The sequence below is a fragment of the Octopus bimaculoides genome, chromosome 11 (assembly GCF_001194135.2).
Source record: "Octopus bimaculoides isolate UCB-OBI-ISO-001 chromosome 11, ASM119413v2, whole genome shotgun sequence".
Classification (NCBI taxonomy): domain Eukaryota; kingdom Metazoa; phylum Mollusca; class Cephalopoda; order Octopoda; family Octopodidae; genus Octopus; species Octopus bimaculoides.
Window position 1 is genome coordinate 28,774,648 of NC_068991.1, and position 18,388 is coordinate 28,793,035.

At 38.0% G+C, this 18,388-nt stretch overlaps 1 protein-coding gene across 3 annotated transcripts in view; it reads right to left on the reverse strand.

Annotated features, from left to right (window-relative positions):
- The window catches only part of LOC106874264 (protein phosphatase 1 regulatory subunit 36), a 50,551-nt gene that overhangs the window by 10,266 nt on the left and 21,897 nt on the right, over nt 1–18,388 (reverse strand). For all 3 annotated transcript variants that reach the window (XM_014921925.2, XM_014921924.2, XM_052971661.1), the window contains exons 6-11: nt 16,634–16,700; nt 14,132–14,230; nt 12,643–12,777; nt 10,595–10,637; nt 7,115–7,197; nt 6,128–6,192 (exon numbers count right to left, since the gene is read on the reverse strand). In XM_014921925.2, the coding sequence (XP_014777411.1) occupies nt 6,128–6,192; nt 7,115–7,197; nt 10,595–10,637; nt 12,643–12,777; nt 14,132–14,230; nt 16,634–16,700 (492 nt within the window). The remainder of the gene's footprint in view (nt 1–6,127; nt 6,193–7,114; nt 7,198–10,594; nt 10,638–12,642; nt 12,778–14,131; nt 14,231–16,633; nt 16,701–18,388) is intronic.

Here is an 18,388-nt window from a genome sequence, read left to right on the forward strand (position 1 = left end):
GATTAACTATTTAAAAATTTATTGGAAAAACAGAATGTCACAGGCCTTTGTTCTTTTACTTGTTTTAGTCATTTGACTGTGGCCATGCTAGAGCACCACCTTTAGTCAAACAAATTGACCCCAGTACTTATTCTATCAGGCTCTTTTGCCAAACCACTAAGTTATGGGGACATACACACACCAGCATCAGTTGTCAAGCGATGATAGGGGGACAAACACAGACACACAAGCTGACACACACACACATACATATATATGATGGGCTTCTTTCAGTTTCCATCTACCAAATCCACTCACAAGGCTTTGGTCGGCCTGAGGCTATGGTAGAAAACACTTGCCCAAGGTGCCACGCAGTGGGACTGAACCCAGAACCATGTGGTTGGTGGGCAAGCTACTTACCACACAGCCACTCCTACGCCTGAGGAAGAAATCTTCCTATAGAGTGTATTTTTTGTGTTAGTGCTTTTGTTTGTTGTTTTCTTTCATACAGAAGTTGTTTTTAGTAATGGTGTTTTCAGTTTTAGGATTCTTGTAAAGTATTCCTCCTTTGCCTTTCATAAATGATCATTTTCGTCTTTTATTTTGTGAAAAGGGGATATTTTGAATTTTGCATTTGCACAATTGTCAAGATGCTTACCAACATAGAATATTCCTAAGAGATTAATCTTCAATTTACTGTTTATGCACATTTACACGATTGCTTTAGCTTTGTTCCTGTTTCTGCAATGTAATTCTCATTGCATTGTGGGCATGTGATGCAGCAGATGAGTCTTTTTGCTTTGCAATTCACGTTCACATTTCAATTCCTTGCCATTCTTGAATATTTTGGTTGTTCTGTGTTCAATTATTTCACATGTCCTACAATGAAGGTCACCATTGTTTGTTACATTCATTATTTCTTTTTCCAATGTGTATCTCACTTTTGTTAGGAGTCTTTTCAAATTTGATGGTTGTCTTAGGCTGTTGATGATTTGTGATTCTTTTATTATTTGTCAGAGATTCAATCTAGTATTGGGAGGTATCATTAGGCTGAATGTAGGATGTTGTGGATTCCAGGATTATGGGAGACCACAAATGGAATATTTCATTGTCATCATCATCATTATTTAGCAACCGTTTTCCATGTTGGCATGGGTTAGATGGTTTTCACCCTCAGTGTGAGCGTTGCTCCTCTCCTACCACCCCACCGGTGGGGTGGTAGGCGGAAGATGGCAGGGCGGGTTTGGGGGAAGATAGCAAGGGCGGTGTGGATAGTGGTGAGGGGATATCTACGTAGGATGAAGTGGCGAGCTATGTGTTGAGACTGAGTCGCAAAGTCATGGTTGTCACTACAGAGCCTGGGTAGATGGAGGAATTGGGAATAGGGGATGGAAAGCTTGGTGTGTTTAGGGTGGGAGGAGAAGTTGAGATAAGAATGTGAGTCTGTGTGTTTGTAGTGGATGGAGGTGGTAAGAGTGGAGTGATGAACGCTGACCGAAATGTCAAGAAAGGAGACAGAGGTGTCAGAGATAGTGCAGGAGAAGTGGAGGGCAGGATGGAAAGATTTGACGAAAGAGAGGAAGGAGTCTAGATGTTCATGGGAGAGTGAGGTGGCACCGATACAGTCGTCAATATAACAGCCATATAGTTCGGGTGTGACCAGTGAAAGTTGAGAATATTTGGGCCTCAACATAGCCAACAAACAGGTTCGCATAGTTGGGGCCCATTCTCGTTCCCATGGCCACTCCTGATGTTTTGGGAGTGTATATATATATATATATATATATATATATATATATATAACAGGAAGTATATTTGCCACTTAAATGTGGCTAACCTTTAAGGATGGATGCTATTGTAGCTTGTAGCCCCAGGAGGACACCTCTTCGAGCTGGCTATTGACACACTATCTGTGCCCTATCAGTATTTGCAAAGGGAAGTCATCCTTCCCATCGTCAACCTGACGTGATACGCACGGACCCGGGTTTCTGGGTATTTACCCTTCGTCAGCGCATGAAAATCACTGATCTTCGATGCAAAGGGGTCCCAATGCAAATACATATATCCTTTTTCCAGTGATGAAAAGTCACTGATCTCGAAAAAGTGTAAACAAGCAATAATAAATATCTGAGCGAGGTATAAACAGTAGCTGCACGACACCGTGAAGTATACTTGCCACTTAAATGCGGCCAACCACTAAGGGTGAATGCTACTGTAGCTTGTAGCTCCAGGAGAACATCTCCTCCAGCTGGCTATTGACACACTTTCTGTGCCCTATCAGTATTTGCAGAATAGTATAGCTACAATTATCTCTGCCTATGCCCAACAAACGGGCCTACCAAACGATCAGAAAGACCACTTTTATGACACCCTTCTACAGGCCACCTTAAAGATGAGTGGCAATGACCTCATCTTTACAGCTGGGCATGTCGGACGGCAATCTGGTATCTTCCATGGTGTTCACGGGGGCCATGGAATTGGTTCCTGAAATGAAAGGGGAACTAGGCTACTAGAGTTCTGTGATGCATGCAACCTATTAATCTGCAACACTAACTTCAGGAAGCCAGATAGCCACCTGACAACCTATCAATCAGGTGACTCTGCTAGCCAGATTGGTTTCATTCTCACCAAACAGCAGGATTCAAAGCTACTCTTAAATATAAAGACCCTCCTTGGTGAAGAATGTGCCCCCCAGCATAGATTAGTTATTAGTGACTTTAGAATCAAGGCCAGAAAGATGCCAAGAAGCAGACCAATCAAGAAAAGAAGGATTTGAAAGCTAAAGAACCCTTCACATGGTCAGAGATTTAGGGACATCCTTATTGAGAAATTTGATGAGAGGGAGGAGGAGCTACAGACTTTGGATATAAAGGGTAACTGGAAATTCCTATGAGACAGCTTACTAAGCACCACAGACTAAACCTGTGGCTGGTGCAAAGTCCCTTCCAGACCTAAAGTAACATGGTGGTGGAATAATACAGTAGACAAGGCCATTAGAGCAAAGAAATAGGCCTGGAAAGCCTGGAAAAGTGGGAGTAGCAGGGAACTGTACCAGATAGCCAGAAGGGATCTGGGTGACAGGTATACATAGCCAAGGGAGAAGCAGAAAAGAAGAAGTTTGCCAATATTCAGTGCCGTGAGGACAAACAAACTGAAGTATTTCAGAATGCAAGATAGTGTGTTCAAGAAAATTGTGATGTCACAGGAGAGAAATGTGTCCGCATGGATGATGGTGCACTTGCTTTTAATGATTCTGAAAAGAAAGAGGCTTGGAGAAGCCATTATGAAAGGCTGCTGAATGTGGAGAATGAATGGGAGGAGGAGAGCCTGCCAAATGTTGGCCCAAATGAGGGAGCAGCTACCTGAATAGATAGCATCCTGGTAGATAAAGCAATTAAGGATATGAAGTCAGGAAAAGCCTCGGCCCCTCAGGAATCCCTGCTGAGGTGCTTAAAATTTCTGGTGGTGTGGGTCATGGCCTAGTCACCCATATCATAAACCAGGTAGTTCACGAAGGAGTCATACCCAATGACTGGCGTAGCAGCATCATAGTCAACTGCTACAAAGGCAAAGGTGATGCTTTAGACAGACATAACTACAAGGATATCAAACTGCTGGATCAGGTGATGAAGGTCACAGAGGGGTTCACAGCCCAACTAATTAGGGAGAGAGTTTGCTTAGATGAGATGCAGTTCAGTTTTGTGCTATATTCCTGGTATGGAAATTTCAGGAGAAAACCCTAGCCAAATATAAACCCCTATACTTGGTTTTTGTTGACTTGGAGAAAGCCTTCGACAGGGTCCCCCGATTCCTTATCTGGTGGGTGATGCAGAAACTGGGGATTGATGAGTGGTTAATAAGAGCTGTACAGGGATGCCATTAGTAAGGTAAGGGTTGGCAATGAGTATAGTGAAGAACTCCAGGTATAAGTAGGGGTTCACTAAGGATCAGCCCTCAGCTCCCTCTTATTCATCATAGTCCTCCAGGCAATAGCATAGGAATTCAAGATAGGTTGCCCCTGGGAACTCCTCTGTGCTGATGACTTTGCTTTCATTGAGAAATCACTACCAGGATTAGAGAAGAAATTTCAGATGTGGAAGCAAGGTTTAGAATTGAAGGGCCTTAGAGTCAATGTTGCAAAAACCAATGCCCTAGTAAGTAGGAATGCAAACACATCACAAACCCCTTCAGATAGAATGCCCTGCTTGATCTGTAGGAAAGGTGCAGGTAGAAACTCCATAAAATGTACCCAGTGTAAGCTATGGACACATAAGAGGTGCAGCAACATCAAAGGAAACTCAACTGGGAAGACAGCTTTTGTGTGCAGCAGATACACAGGGGCAATAAACACCACAGATGTTCAGAAAACTGATTCCATCACATGCCAGGGGAAGAAACTAGAAGTAGTTGATAGCTTCCACTACCTAGGTGACCAAGTCTATAATGAGAGTGGATGCTCAGAGAGCATTGCTACTAGAATAAGAATAGTCTGGGCAAAGTTCAGAAAGCTCCTACCTCTACTCAGAAAGCTCCTACTTCTACTCCTACCTCTCCGACAAAGGGCCTTTCGCTCAGAGTGAAAGGTAGATTGTACGATGTATGTGTGTGAACTGCCATGCTACACAGCAGTGAAACATGGGCCATGACTGCTGAAGACATGTGTAGGCTCAAAAGAAATGAGGCTAGTATGATCCGCTGGATGTGTAATGTCAGTGCGCACGCATGACAGAGTGTAAGCATCCTGAGAGAAATGTTGGATATAAGAAGCATCAGATGTGGTGTGCAAGAGAGACAACTGCGCTGGTATGGTCATATGCTATGTATCGATGAGGAGAGCTGTGTGAAGAAGTGTCACTCCCTAACAGTGGAAGGAAACCATGGAAGAGGGAGACCCAGGAAGACATGGTATGAAGTAGTGAAGCATGACCTTCGAACGTTAGGCCTCACAGAGGCAATGACAAAAGACCAAGACCTCTGGAGATATGCTGTGATTGAGAAGACCCCGCAAGTAAAGTGAGATCACAGTCGTAGCCTACACCTGTGTCACATAAGCGCATAACCAGTCTATTTAAAAAGTACCTTTGAATCATCAGACAACATTCCGTGCTTGAGGAGATCTATTGAGTCAAGTAAATCAAAATCAAATCAAATCACAATCAAATGGAAATTGTAGTTGTGGTCGTTACCAGGGCTGGTGGCACGCAATAAGCACCATTCATGTGTGTGTCGCTGCCAGAACCACCTGACTGGCTCCTCGTACTGGTGGCACGTAAAAAGCATCATCCGAACTTGGTCGATGTCAGCCCCCCCCCCCCCAACTTGCTCCTGTGCTGGTGGCACATAAAAAGAATCATCCAAACGTGACCGATGCCAGTGCCACCTGATTGGCTCCCATGCTGGTGGCACATAAAAAGCACCCACTACACTCTCATAGTGATTGGTGTTAGGAAGGGCATCCAGCTATAGAAACATTACCAGATCAGATTGGAGTCTAGTGTGGCCTCCTGGCTTGCCAGTCCCCAGTCAAACTGTCCAACCCATGCCAGCATGGAAAATGGACATTAAAGGATGATGATGATAAGGATGATGATGATAATGATGATGATGAATATATATATATATATATATATACAGAGAGAGAGAGAGTAAAGAAATAAGAATGGATAGCTCAAAACATCACTACATATGTTTCAATAGTGTGGTTATTTATACAACAATGCATACTAATTATGTAATATTACATAGCTTCATACAATTGTACAACATGCCATTTCATTGGGTAATATTCAGCCTTCCATCAGCAAAGTAAAACAATTATTTAGCGTTAGCAACATAAAAGAAACAACATACATGCAGTATAATGATAGAAATCACTGCTACATGTAGCAACATAGAAGACACCAACACACATGCAGTATCATGTTGCAAAGCACTGCCACATGTAGCAACATAAGGGTTGCAAAACACAGGTATTGTTTTGGCAGAAACCATTGTCACATGTAACAACATATAATGGGACAGCACATATGAAACATCATTGTGGATATCATTGCCACATACAACAATACAAGAGGGACAATAAACATAGTAACATGTAGCAAACTGTAAATAAAAGTAAAATACAAAAACAAGTGTAATATATACTTACATGTAGTGTCTACACCTTGTTCTATGAATTGAATGGTTAAATTGAAATTCTCAGACCTCAGCAACCTGGAATGAGGAATAGTCAAATATAGTAGTGATTGTTGTTGATACTGCTGTTGTTGTTGCTGTTGTTACTTAACCACAGGCCGGCCTTAACTGGACAGATTCATGACTAAAGGCAATTCCAATTAGTAATATCCACATGAACATGCACACTTGTGCACACACACTCTCTCATATGCACATACATACATGGACATGCAGATACTCACACACACACACAAGTCTGCATGCATGCAAGCACACAAATGCTCACACACATCTATTCTGTTCTCTTCTGTCCTTCCACCTTCCCACATAAAAGGACTACACCTTAAAGCCATAAATTTTTAACAAAATTGAGACTGACCAAAAACAAACAAAAGACTGAACTCTTAGAGATCATGGATGGCTAATGCACACATGCCCACAAATACACTTACAAACAGTCATATGGGTGTACACACACAACCACACACACACAACCACACACACACAACCACACACACACACACACATGAACAAACCTTTTGCTTATTCTCACCCTTACCTTGTCTTCTAAATGAACACACATCTACACACACACATACAAGCATGCATACATACAGACATAAGACCAATTCTCAGACAGATGCAGAATAGTCCTTGGAGTGAGAAGGGACGTTACTAAGTCACTGAAAAGATCATGAACAGCAGCAAAATAGCTTTGACTAACAAACAAACAACTGATTGACTGTTTAACTAGCACATTAAATAAATGATTGATTTGTTAATTGGTTAGGTATTTAACCAATCGACTAATAATAAAGAGCTGAAATTGAACATATATGTGTATTATTATTATTGGCTTAATGACTCTCCCAAGACAGCAAAATTTGTTTCAACACACAAATTCACATCAAGAATCTTTCAAACCAAATAGAAAAACTAAGTTATGCCAATTACTTACCGATTAATTTCTTTATTAATTATCCCGTGTTCTGCCTGTCGGTAGCTAATCCCAAGAAAGTAGGTACAAAAAATATACAATCTCTGCAAAGGAACAGAAATATATATTTATTATCCAATCTAATCAACTTCTTGATTTATAAATATTGTTGTTGTTGCTATAATGTTGTTTAGCCTTAACTCATCTCTAATCCAGTAGACCTGTGATCAAAGTCCTTCCAGTAATGACCATTTTGTTATTCATTCAAACTTAAAACATCCAGGACTACCTTATACAATTTGTCTTCCCTTTTTTCTAAAGATGGTATGGTGTAATATGTGAGAGATTTAATTGCTATTTCTAAGAGGCCAAAAGACCACATAAAAGCAAACTTGTTATTTCACAGAAATGTTAAAAGCAATATAATGAAATGGTAAAATTCTAAGAAGCATAGGAATAAATGGCAGAACTTTTGAATACCATGCAAAAATTTCACAACTTGCCATTAATCAAACCAAAATTAGGAAGTCATTATGTTTTAAAATTATTATTATTAATTAAGCAGGTGGGTGGATTTGAGTGCTTAACCCCTTGCAGACAGATTTAGTACTGACAGTCTGTGCTGTGTACCAGTATTAGGCCATTCAGCAACTACATAATTTTACATACAAGGAATTTCACAGTGTATCTTCTCAGTGTGGTATATTTGAAAACATGGTGCTGCACAGAGTGAAACACTGCACTGCTCACATTCAAAGTTTGTTCCTTTTCACACACTGCTCTTTGTACAAGACCACATCTTCTGTACAGTCGTGGTCTCCTCCCTGATGAGGGAATAATGGCAGGGAAATGTCTCCCTGTCAACCTTGCTGGACCAAGTAGAGCAGATAGCCGACCTTGTGGTGTGTACCCTTCAGGAGGGCAGTTGTTACACACTTCTTTGATCAGTGCTAGTCAAAAATCAAGAAATCGTTTCTATAACTGTCAATGCAAGGAAGGCATTGACCAAACAAAGGTTGAGCAGATAGAAAAACACTTTCTTATACCATTTGATGGTTTTTCTATCACAGGAATGAGATGTGGTCATTTGATTGGAAAAATCCACCCCACCCATGCCTTCATTGTAACTGAGAACACAATTTGGCTCCCTGACAATATTTCCACGCTTATCAATTTCTGACATTTCAGCGGTATGTTGCACGGATAACATTTTTACGAGCTTTTTATCTTTCCATACCAAAGTGAGTAAACCACTCATCAGGTGTGACATCTACCCACTTTCTCGATTGACTTTGCTGGGTAGGGTGATGATTGGCTGCAGCGTACCAATTCCCAGTGTTATGAAAAATCTGAGAAACTGGAGTGGCATGATCAATACACCCACATTGAAGAATGTAATTTTGGGCTGCTCCACAAATCCATATCACTTCAGAATATTGTCCTTCTTTGACCAGTGTATAGTTTTACCAGTATCGCAAGACCTCCCAGCATATGCAGCCAGTGGTTTGTCACAATCCAAGGATGAACTATTGTCTCTCACAATTTCTGCTAGCTGTAGTTGTTCATCGTTGCTCTCGCTGTCGGATTCTCGGTACTTGCTCTCTGGGCTCAAATCATAATCTGATTCACAATCATCATCATCATCATGACGGGAACATCCTGGTACCAGTTCTTCATGCCTCTAAACTTTATGTTTCGGAAGCATAGTGATTGCAAGAAAATTCATAAAGAGTTCAATAGCAACATCCATGCTTTTACAGACCACTTTAGCTTATGAAATTGAACAGAATTATTATTCACTTCTGCAAGCTTCTGAATGGAAGTAATATTCACTTCTTCTCACTAACAACATAGATATGCATGACTACACGTCAATCACATGCATATAACCTCATCTGTGGGCTTCACTTAACGATAACCAAAAACAAACCAGCTTATCTAAAATTCCAAACAGAAATGTAGGTTGCAGTCATCCACTGTTACCAGAAATTCTTAACAGAAAAGCAGGTTGTGGCCATAGTCGTTATGCAGCTGTACACTAATGTGGCAATGACTTCCGCCATCATCCAGCCATGCACACAGTGTTTCGATATAGTCAGTAGCACTTCCTGTCTGCAAGGGGTTAAGTATCAGAGAAAATATCTTACTGGATTCAACTCCTGCAAAGTAGCCTTTGTATTTCATTGTACCCGGGTGAAATAAATTCCAGTTATATATTGAGGTTGATAGAATCAGCTGTTTCATCCCACAAAATGTATGGCTTTCTGCCTATCAAGTAACTCCATTCCACCCTATTTTGTTTTGAATGACTAGGTCCTATTGGTGGATTAAAAAATATCACTGTTCATATGACATATCTGTAGCTCGTCTCTTCATCAAGTGTCTCTGTGTTTTTTTTTTAGGGAATAAATGTAAAAATGAAATTAGTGAATATAGAGAGTTGAAGATTACAAGAGATTTGGTTTCCATACTGATAGCATCAGTGTGGAACAAGTATGAGAGCCAGGAAGAGTTATCAGTGAGGTTGGTGACTGTGATTTCAGAGGAGTGACATATAGTTTCCTTGATATGAAAAAAGTGTGGTTGGTGATAGGAGGACTTTGGAAAGTAGTAGAAATAACAGATATACATTGAGAAACAACAGGGAAACTGAAGTCTTCACTTGAAGTATTCAGGTGAGAAATGTGATGAGAGGGTGGAATATATATCTATATGGGCAAACTTCCTCTTTTGGAGTGAAGTTGGAGTAAAGAAGGTACCCTGGACAGCAGAGATGGACTAAAGCAGTGGGTCTCAACCAGGGTCTAAATATCCCTTAGGGGTCCATATAAGATTTTGTTGTTAAAAATTATGTGCAATAAATTGGTTATACTTCTACAATACACAAAATATTTCAACAATTTTTTAATATAATTTCTAATAATATTTAATTATAAAAATATAATAGGATTTTTAAACATTGAATAGCTATGAGGCTCCATCCAAGTAAAATAGGAATCATAGGGGTCCACTGCAAAAATGGTTGGGAACCATTGGACTAAAGAAAGGGGTTAAGAAATATGTGTATAATATAGCATGATTTAGTGTGACTGTGTATAAAGGATGGTATATTATAGTTGATATATTATAGTGTATACAGTATAGTATTGTATAGTGTAGTAGTGTGGATAGTATAATATGGTATAATGCGTTAGTGTATATTGTATGGTTTAACATAGAGTGGTACCATATATACTATCATATGGTATAGTGTGGCAATGTGTATAGCTCAGCATATTATCTATGTTGCAGTATGCTTAGCATAATATGCTATAATGTAAAATGTAACAGTATGTATAGTATGGTATGGCATAGTGTGGCAGTGTATATAGCATGGTATATTATAGTGTGTATAGTAAAGTATGTATAGTATTACAGTATCATATTTCACAGTGTGACAGAGTGATATGCCTTAGTATGGGAGTCAAGACATGTCATAAGATGAGTGAAATTAATCTCTACCTCGAAATTGATCCTGTCTTTACGAGTTGATGAGACTCTTGATCTACAAGTAAAAGATTATTATATTTTAATTAAAATATAATTATTAATGGTTTGATTGAGACATTCTTATCTGAACAACTCTTAAAACCATGAAAAACCATTGTTTTAGCAACCTCAAATTCCTGTCATATTGCTCCAAATTATTTAACTCATTTGTTACTATATTTCTGCTGAATGTACCAACTTTATTTCATTTGATTTTGAAAATGATAAAGAATTTAGTAAAATAAGCTAATGTTCAGAAATTTTGATGCAAGGTTTTACTTCAGATCATTTTAAAATTTGCATCATAAAACAAGGAGAGTCTCAAGGGAATTAGTATCAAAAGAGTTAAAGTATTTACTCAGACCATTTCTGTGTTTTATTTTCACTTTCCCTGTTTTATTCTTCAGTTTTCTTGCATCTTCTCAGCTTAGTGACTGAATGCTTTTCTAATCTGATTTAGAAGATTGCATATGATTTGCTGAAACAAGCTTTTGGAGCTACTAGTCCTTAAAATTCAACTGTTGGTGATTTTTATCTTGCAGCCTGTGACAATTGAAACAATTTAAGGAGCTTTTGACTTTGTTTATGTCCTATTTTACCAAGATACCAGATGATGTTCTATGTGTAGCAGTGTCTCAGCTTTGCAGTTACCTATGGTACTGATATGAAGGTTTCAGGATACCTCAAAAGTGTTTAGAAGGGAACACTAGAGTTCCTTAGGTGCAATGCTTAATTGAGGAAGTCTATATCATCTACATCATCATCATCATCATCATCATCATTTAACATCTATTTTCCATGCTGGCACAGGTTGGGTGATTTGACAGGAGCTGGCCAGCTGAAGAGCTTCCCAGGATCCATGTCTGTTTTGGTATGGTTTCTATGGCTGGATGCCCTTCCTAATGCCAACCACTTCACGGAGTGTACTAGACGCTTTTACGCAGTACTGGCACAGGTGTGTTCATGTGGCACTGGTACAGGTGCTTTTTACATGGCACCAGCACCTATGAGCCCACAAGGTTAGGAATACTCAGTGGAGAGGATGCAGGGAACAAGCCTATATGCAAAGACAACCATGCTTTCACTTAGCTTGGCATGACTTCTCAAGCACAGCAAACCACCAGGTGTCTTGATCCCTAGTCATCCCTTCTGTGAGTCCCAACATCTGTACATCCTTTCTCACCACTTCTTTTCCACATATTTCCTCTGCAATTAGTGATCAGCACCCCTTAATTCAGGTTACATTAATATTTTGTTACAAATATCATCAGGTTGTAGCAGTATTTTTCTATGAACACTATCAGGTTGTAGCTATATTTTGTTATGAGCATTATCAGGCAGTAGCAATATTTCACTCCGAACATTATCAGGTTGCAGAAATATTTCTCTATGAACATTATGTGGTTGTAGCAATATTTCTCTGTGAACACTATGAAGCTGTAGCAATATATTGCTATGAACAATATCAAGTTGTAGCAATATTTCAGTTTGTAACTTCTTTCAACAACTTAACTTGGTTTTCAAAAAATTATTATGATGAGTAATGAACTAAAATACCTTTGTTGGTTAAAATGAAACTGATTGAAAGAATTGAACATAATGTCATACATTAAATATAATGTAAAATTTGATGTATTACATAGTAAAAAACAACCTCTTATATAGGAGAGTATTGTAGTTCGCTTGAAGCATTGTGTATTGTTTGTAAAGAATAAAAAGTTTAGGAAAGTATAACAATGCACTATAGAACAAAAAATGGACTGTATACCTGTTGTAACTTGGTAAACTATAGTCCGATGATATTTCGGAATTAGAATTCCTTCTTCAGATCTTATTTGCTGGAGTCTCAGAAATGGAATGATGTAACATTTATGGCTTGCCAAAGGACATTAGCTATGAAGCAAAATACTACAAATAGGTATCAAAACCTGATCATTTGAGTTGACTCACCAAGAGTTATGAATTAGGTGAGCCAAAAGTTTTCAAATCAAATCCGAATTATTATATTTTAAAGTACTCACTTGCCGCATTCCATGTGATGTTGATTTTCAACTCCCAGACCCATTATTAGGCTGCAGTATGTCTGTCCAAGGAGATTCTGACAAATTTCTATCTTAGCATTTGCCTTTAGTTCGGATTCATAAGAATTCACAGGGCTGAAATCACAAGTCTTTTGTTTTTTTATTAGTGAACATATGATAGTCTGTAGCCACAGGAGGCATAACATCTACAACAGTTGCAGGGATCGTATTGACCAAAGTATTCATTTGAGTGTTTTACTCATTTTATCAATCTCTATTTATCAAATGGCTAAGTTATGGTTATGACATAAGGTTCACAATTTGACACACTATCTTGCATTACACACACATGCACACATGCACACACACACACACACACACACACACACACACACACGCACATGCACACACACACATGCAAGCATTCCTCTTGTTGCAGAAACTCTGATTAGACAATCCCTCACTTGCTGAAGCTAAACTTGGGATATGGCAGATAATTCCATCTTTACAGAAATTTAGGTAAATGTTAACAATTTTAAACTAAATTCACAATATGTACACAAGCACACACTCACACACATATGAATATAAAACAATTTCGTTTAGAATTAATATATACTTAGCATGACAATTCACTTAACCACTCCTCACCACTTTCTTCTCACAATATCATCATCATCATCATCATCATTTAATGTCTATTTTCCATGCTGGCATGTGTTGGACAGTTTGACTGAAGCTAGCAAGCTGGAGAGCTGTGTGAGGCTCCATTTGTCTGTTCTGGTATGGCTTCTATTGCTGGATGCCCTTCCTAATGCCAACTACTTTACAGAGTGTACTGGGTGCTTTTTATATGGCCCCAGCACAGGTACTTTTTACATGGCCCCAGCACAGGTACTTTTTACATGGCCCCAGCACAGGTACTTTTTACATGGCCCCAGCACAGGTACTTTTTACATGGCCCCAGCACAGGTACTTTTTTCAGAGCATCAGCATGGATGCATTTTATGTGTTGCTGGCACAGATGCTTTTTATGTGACACCAGCATGAGTGCTTTTTACGTGGCACTAGTATGGGTGCTTTTTACGGGGCATTTTGTACATTTTGTTGCTTATAGCCAACCGACTCAACTCTTTAAATGATTTAATTTATTCTCCTACAGTTTATTTTTTTTTTCATTTGTCACTATCCTTGATCCTTTTGTTACCATATTTCTTCTGAAATGCATAAACTTTGTTTCAGTTAATTTTTAAAATAATGAAGAATTTAGCAAAGCACCATTATTATTATTATTAAGATGGTGTTTGAAACAAATTAACATAGCATTTTAATGACAGGTTTCAGTTTAGATCACTTTAAATCAAGAAGTCTGTATCATAGAACCAGGGGTGATTTCAGGCAGGTTGCTACGAAATGAGTGGACATTCTTTTCAACATCAATCTGCCCCTTCCATATAAGTCTTCTAATGACATCATTAAGGTTACTTACAAATGATTGCTCTGATATTTCTTCCGTAAAGCTTCTCTCTCGAAGTAGAAATGGAAATATCGCAACAGGTTGATGAGGAACAAATCAAACTGCTGGGAACTGAAGAAGAATTAAACAAATAAATATACAAGTTAATATAAAAATTATTGAACATCTTTTAACATATATATTGCTAGATAAATCACTCTTCCTATTAATTTTGACTAGTGGGACCTGTGAATATTTCACAGAATTAATGGTAAACCTATTGGGTTATTTCTGAAAACTTTATCCAAAAAATCCTGAAAGCATAGCCTGTATGGAAAAAGAGTCACCCATCTGCTAGTCATTGCAAAGTGAAAGAAATTGGAATACGATGATTACTTTATATATGCACTTTATATACTTTGTACACAATTTTATAGACTTAATACACAGCGCTCATAAAATAAATATTCACTCTTATTTTTCCATTTTTCCCATAAACAAAAAAAAAAAAACCCCATACATATGATACAACCTTAAGTTAAATTACATATATCTGCTATGTAAACAAGCATGAATATTTCATGGAATTGAACTTATGTGTTAAGTCATAGAACTTAGTTCAATTAAAAGAAAAGTACTCTTTTCACTATGCAATCACCACTGCCACCTTCACCACCACCATCTCCACCACAACAACCACCACCATCACCACTCTCTCCCTTCTCTCTCTCCCTTTCTTTTACCTCATCATCAGAACATCACCCTTCTGCTAAAATTATATTTCTAACTCTCTTTCTCTATATCACTACCTTCAACTAACTTTTTTAACCACGTAATAAATTTTAAATTCCCCCTACCACATGTCACAGATGCTTTTTTTCTCTCTCCCTCTTTCTGTCTCGCTCTTCACCTTGTCCTTTTTCTCTCTCCTTTTTCTTTCTCCTCTCTTTCCCTTCAACTAATCACTTGAAAGCATCATAATTACATTCCTCTGCCTCACATCATGGACACTTCTTTCTCTTTTTCTCTCTTTCACTTTTCTTTCTCCCTCTTTTTCTCTAATCACATGAAAGTGTTACTGATGGGCTAAGTAACATAATGACATGCAGAATTATTATAAGATGGCTTTCATCCATGATACTGCCAGTGAAAGCTTCTCTACATGCTACAAGAAAATCTTGTTTTTTTTTACTGGATACAAGAGTTGGGCCCATAGCTTCTGTAGTCCCCATGAGATTGGGGAGATTGATGTGGTTAATGTTTCTTTTAAACAGTAGCAAGTCAATAAATGTACTTAGATGTAGGGGTTCATGACAACCTGAGGGAATTCCAGTTCTGGGAAGAAAGGACTGGGTATAGTGGTTAACAAAGGCCCTGAAGGAGTTGACAGAAGTGGTAAAAGATAGACAAATGAATGAGTCAGGAGTGCCTAGTACAGCACTGTAATTAATGATACAAGGAGCAAGTTTAGAGTAAATTATAAATCTGATAGCTTGAATCCAATACATTAACTAAGGTGTCCTTTCCAAGGTTTTTATAAAATAATTTAAAAGAGCTTTGACTGATATTTTTAGCAGATCAAGCCACTGAATGAAGGCTCCATCATTGGTTCAAGATGTAGATATAAAGTGAAAATGAATTAAATAAATATGAGTATTTGGTGACCCTGTTATTGTACTCTTAATGAAGATTGTTAACAAGTTTACATAGAGCAAAAATGAAGAAAACACTGTTATGTAGGAAAACTATCAAATGGGTTAATGAGAATAGTTTCTATATTGATTTCAAGTTTTGGCACAAGGCCAGAAATTCCAGGAGAGAGGATAAGTTGATTACATCGATCCCAGTGTTCAACTGGTAGGCAAAGTCAATCTCAGCAGAATTTGAACTCAGAATGTACAGGTAGACGAAATGTCAATAAGCATTTTGCCAAGTATGCAAATGGTTCTGCCAGCTCACAGGCTTCAATAGTTTTTATATTGTTGTTCAATAGTGTTCTTTATAAATAGCATCACAATTTCTTCCAGGGACTTCAGTTACTAAAAATAGGTGCAACATTTGAATCGACATTAACTTGGCTACCATAACAACAGACAACCAGCAAAGGTGTTTCAAAATCATAGCTTACTATCTTGAAAATGCAAATATTTTGGATAATGTAATTCTAGGTACACTGCCTGGAACAAAAATGAAAAAATGGTATGGTCATGACTGGAATGCTTTGATCAAAAGATCTGCTCAATCAAGACTGCAGTTCTTTGGCTAAACAACAGCAACAACAATGGCAGCAGCAGCAGTTGCAGCAGCAATGGCATTGGTGACAACAGTGATGACAACAACATTGGCAACGGCATTGACAACAACAGTGATGATGACAACAGCATTGATGATGATGATGATGATGACAACAATGATAACAAAGAATTTAATTCACTTTTATAATTTATGATTATGTGAAAATCATTCCTTGGCTGTGAAGAAGATGTTAAATTTGTAAGTCAGTACAAATTTAAAATAACAATTACTAATACGTACTTATAGATTGTGTAGAAGCTCTCAGGTGTCTTACCAAAATGATAAGAAGTGGTCTGGTCAGTAATACCTTGAAGACAATTAACAGGGGTTAGTTTTAAAAAAGAGAAGAAATGAAAGAGAAGAAAGAGGAAATTTATAGTTTTAATTATTTTCTTAAGTGAAACAATCAGAAATATTACTGACTGTTCAAAAATAATAAGAGCTTACATTTATCAAACTACTGATGCATTAGCCATTTACCCTTTATAGCTAACACTGTAAATACAGTCAAATGTAAACGTCTTTATATACAAAAGCTTAATAGACAGAAAAAAGGGAATCAGCCAGAGTAATTTCTGTCGTGTAACTGAGTACCCTCCTTAATTCTTTTGATATCAACCTCATCAAATTCTTCATTATTTTTAAAAATCAATTGAAACAAAGGCAGTGTATTTCAATAGAAATATGTTAACAAAAAGGTTAACTTCCCACAGACATGATACATATAAACTCACTGTTAATGACAGCTCATGCGAACTGGATGGATTAATTTGGTTATATATCATTCTCAGTTGTGAATTTTATCAATAAACTACTAGTGTTAACAGTGTGTTTGTTTCAGTGTTGTACAGTGCATAACATTGTACTGTGAGTATATGTTTAGATAACACACTATATATATATATATATATATATATATATATATATATATATATATATATATGTATAATGTAACCACATGTGGATCGTTGCCGATTTTTTTCCCCTGTCTTCCTTTTCTCTTGGACTTTCCTCCATCTCCTGTTTCTGATGAAGAGCTTTGCTCAAAACGTAAAAACTACCTTACTTTCCTACCCTGAGCGTGTCTTAATACTTTGTATGTACCACATCCTCACATTGTTGTTTTTTCTTGTGTTTGCTCTAAGGTTGTTCTTTCCAAGGGATAAATTTTATCAAAACATACACCAGTTTAGCTCCATGTCGATTAACGATATTGGAAGTTTTATATGTGTATATGTACTAGTGTTTATCGTTGGTTCTCCTTTGATCTCAGTACCTTACACTTCTGAAATTCTAGTTGTCAGTATAGAGGTTTCCTTTATTTTCGATATAGGAGAAAAAAATTTTAACATTATAAAGAAAAATGGAGAATACATACATAGGATAATCAATTTATTTATTATATTATAGTCAATTCATATTGCCTACGTGGCATTTCAGTTTGTTGCTCCATCCAACTTTGCACATTTAAAGTGCATTATGAAGTTGAAAGCAAAAATCTCCTCAGGGCAAATTGACTTCCAGTTTGCCCTGAGGAAGTTTTTGCTTTCAGCTTCATAATGCACTTTAAATGTGCAAATTTGAATGAGCAACAAACCGAAACGCTGCGTAGGCAATATGAATTGACTATGGTTATTAATAAATAATGTGATTATCCTATGTATATATTCTCCATTGAAGACTTATTGGGGCAAGCGAAAGCAAAATCAGGATGGCACCTGTGCCCAGCGTCGCCTTTCTGGCACTTGTGCCCACAGCATGTGTAAGGACTTTCGAGCGAGATCATTGCCAGTGCCCCTGGACTGGCTCTTGTGCGGGTGGCACATAAAATACACCATTTTGAGCGTGGCCGTTGCCAGTACCGCCTGATTGATCTTCGTGCGGGTGACACGTAAAAGCACCTACTACACTCTCAGAGTGGTTGGCGTTAGGAAGGGCATCCAGCTGTAGAAACTCTGCCAAATCAGATTGGAGCCTGGTGTAGCCTTCGGGCTC